Source organism: Mustela erminea, chromosome 5 (genome assembly GCF_009829155.1).
Source record: "Mustela erminea isolate mMusErm1 chromosome 5, mMusErm1.Pri, whole genome shotgun sequence".
NCBI classification, from domain to species: Eukaryota; Metazoa; Chordata; class Mammalia; order Carnivora; family Mustelidae; genus Mustela; species Mustela erminea.
In genome coordinates this window covers 52,690,124-52,693,120 of record NC_045618.1, presented here as the reverse complement: position 1 = coordinate 52,693,120, position 2,997 = coordinate 52,690,124, and the positions used below count along the sequence as shown (strand labels likewise).

At 36.1% G+C, this 2,997-nt stretch overlaps 1 protein-coding gene across 1 annotated transcript; it reads right to left on the bottom strand.

Annotated features, from left to right (window-relative positions):
* Positions 1–323: 323 nt before the first annotated feature.
* Positions 324–1,350, bottom strand: LOC116589940 (olfactory receptor 4K15). The gene has a single exon (XM_032341676.1). The coding sequence runs from the start codon at positions 1,296–1,298 to the stop codon at positions 324–326; it is 975 nt and encodes a 324-aa protein (XP_032197567.1). The 5' UTR covers positions 1,299–1,350.
* Between the last annotated feature and the right edge of the window lie 1,647 nt (positions 1,351–2,997).

The window sequence follows — 2,997 nt, the reverse complement described above, 5'->3', positions numbered from 1 at the left end:
TACTCCATAATTGGCATCTGAGTTTTGAGAGGAAGAGGTACGGTTTATTTATTATATATGAGTAAATGCCATTTCTCAATGTATTCAAGGGCTGTATATTAAAAAAATTTAATAAAAAAATACAAAATAAATATAGGACACACAAATAAGGCTAGAGATTCTAAATATCAGTAAGGTCCAATCTTTGGGTTTTATTATTATAATTACTCTTTCAATCAAGTTGATCCACCCTTTCTGCTGGTTAAAATGATCTACTTTAACATCATAGTGATTCCATTTATAATTGTCTAGAGTCAAGGCTACAGTAGTTACATTGTATAAGTTTACTTTGTTTCCCAGAAAAGAACGTTTCTTATGACTGTAGAAACCTGACCAGGCTTCAGGTACCGACTCTTCAGTTTTGACATGGCTGCCTTCACTTCTTTGTTCCTTAGAGTGTAAATAACTGGGTTTAAGATGGGAGTAAAGATGGTGTAAAACACAGCAAGGACTTTGTCAACAGAATAACTGCTAAAGGGCCACACGTAGATGAAGATGCATGGTCCAAAGAACAATGTGACCACAGTGATATGAGCAGTCAGTGTGGAGCGGGCCTTTGCCATGCTGGCAGAGGAGCGGTTCCTGACGGTGATAAGTATCACAGTGTAGGAGACAACCAAGAGGAGAAAGGAGCTCATAGAAAGAAAGCCGCTATCTGCAACTATAAGTAGGCTGACAACATAAGTGTCTATGCAGGCCAGCTTTGTCACTAGAGGGAGGTCACAGAAAAAACTGTCTACTTGATTTGGGCCACAAAAAGGCAAGTTAACAGTAAATGCCAACTGGCTAGTAGTATGGATGAACCCCACGAGCCAGGAGATAAGAACAAGTATAATACACACACGGCGACTCATTATTGTCATGTAGTGGAGAGGTTTGCATATAGCAACGTAACGGTCATAAGCCATGGATACAAGGAGCACCATTTCACTGCCAGTGAAAAGGTGAACAAAGAAAATCTGGGCCAGGCAGGCATCAAACGAAATAGTCTTGTGCTCAACCAGAAAGTCTGCAATCATTTTGGGGGTAGCAAAAGAGGCAACGCATATATCTATAAAAGAGAGGTTCGCAAGCAGGAAGTACATGGGGGTATGAAGGCGGGAATCTGAGGTTACAGTGAGGATGATAAGAAAGTTGCCCAGCAGTATTGCTAGGTAAAGTAGTGAAAATATGAGAAACAAGAAAGGCTGGAGCTCCTGGGAATTAGAGAGCCCCAGCAACACAAACTCGGTTACCCGGGAATGATTTGTCTCATTCATTGACTTTGGGAGGAATGTATCTTGTTACCTGAAGAGGAGAGAAACAGAGATCAGTCAGTAAGCGTGGGTTTCATTTCCCAGTTTCACGTCCTTCCTTAGAGATTCCAATTTCTGCTTATATTTATGTATCTGAATTTTCATGCATCATTAAAAATTATACAGGCAGCATAATAACAGTAATAAAGAGGGATGGAAGAGAGAGTTTTGAGATTTGGGACATTGGTATATCCAGTTATATGAATTTGAGGAATATAATCTACTTGCTTTACAAATGAAATTGAAAATCTGAAATGTTTTCTTGACATGATAGAAATCCAGTCTAAGAAATTACAGAGACAAAATATGAACCATTTTTTTACAATAAAGTCTAAAAATTTTTTGAATGGCTAACACAGAGGAAGATAGGATCAACAATGTTGATCCCAAAAGTGAGACAAATAAGTGTGTATACTATATGAACCTATTTAAATAAAGTTAAAAAATGGGCCATACTGATATATGATATTTAAAAAGCTCCTGGAGTGGTTATCCTGGAAGGGGAATCGGGACAGAAAGGTGACAGGAAGGGCTTCTGAAGTGCTTGTAATGTTCTGTTGCTTGATGTGGTTGATAGGTACAAGTGTTTGCTTTGTGAAAACTTACAAGATGTGCAAGATCTGCCAGATGTACTTCTGTGTGTATTTTATTTGGAGGGAGACAAACCATAAGTGACTCTTAATCTCACAAAACAAACTGAGGGTTGCTGGGGGGAGGGGGTTTGGGAGAAGGGGGTGGGATTATGGACATTGGGGAGGGTATGTGCTTTGGCGAGTGCTGTGAAGTGTGTAAACCTGGTGATTCACAGACCTGTACCCCTGGGGATAAAAATATATGTTTATAAAAAATTAAAAAAATTAAATTAAAAAAAAAATTCAAGAGATAATGAGAAACCATTACATGGTGTGAGAACTCATAGGCGGAATCATTGCTTTGAGTGATTAGGTCTTATTCCCTTCTCTGCTCTGTTATAAATTATATGAACTAAAACACAAAACCTAACAAAACCCAAAGGTCTAGAGCTTATTGGAACTCTTTCTAGAGTTGTGACTCATCTCTTCCTGGAGTTCTGTTTTATGAAAGAATCGAGTACATTTGTTCTTTTGAGCTTTTCCCTGATGTTAAGTTTCATTAACCTCAGCTATTGTTACTAATAGCCACAGATGTATTATTGAATTATGACTGATATTTTATTTAATTTGAGGCTTTTAAAAATTATAGTTATATTATACAGTAGTATTCATAGTAAGAAATCCAGACCATGAATAAACATTGTTTCTTTTTTTGTTGTTCAGTTATTGTATATTCTATTTTATCAACACTTTCTCCCTTTTATGTTATTTATACTTTTTTTTTTTTTTACTTCATAGGACAATTTTTATTATTAATTTGATCTCACTATTCTGGCTTTTATGTTATTTATACTTTTATAAGCTATCCAGAACTTGGAAACATTGTATAGTGAATAAGAAAACGAAAATGTGAAATGTAAAGACATTTCTATATATATATCTAAATCACTTCTTTGGAAGGGAGTGTCTTTTATTTTACTGATTTCTAATTATTTGCAGTTTTTTTATATTAATGTCTTCTTAAATCTAGTTGCAAATTGCCTAGTGTTTCCTTGAGTTTCACTGGAGGATTTACACATAAAGATAGGGCA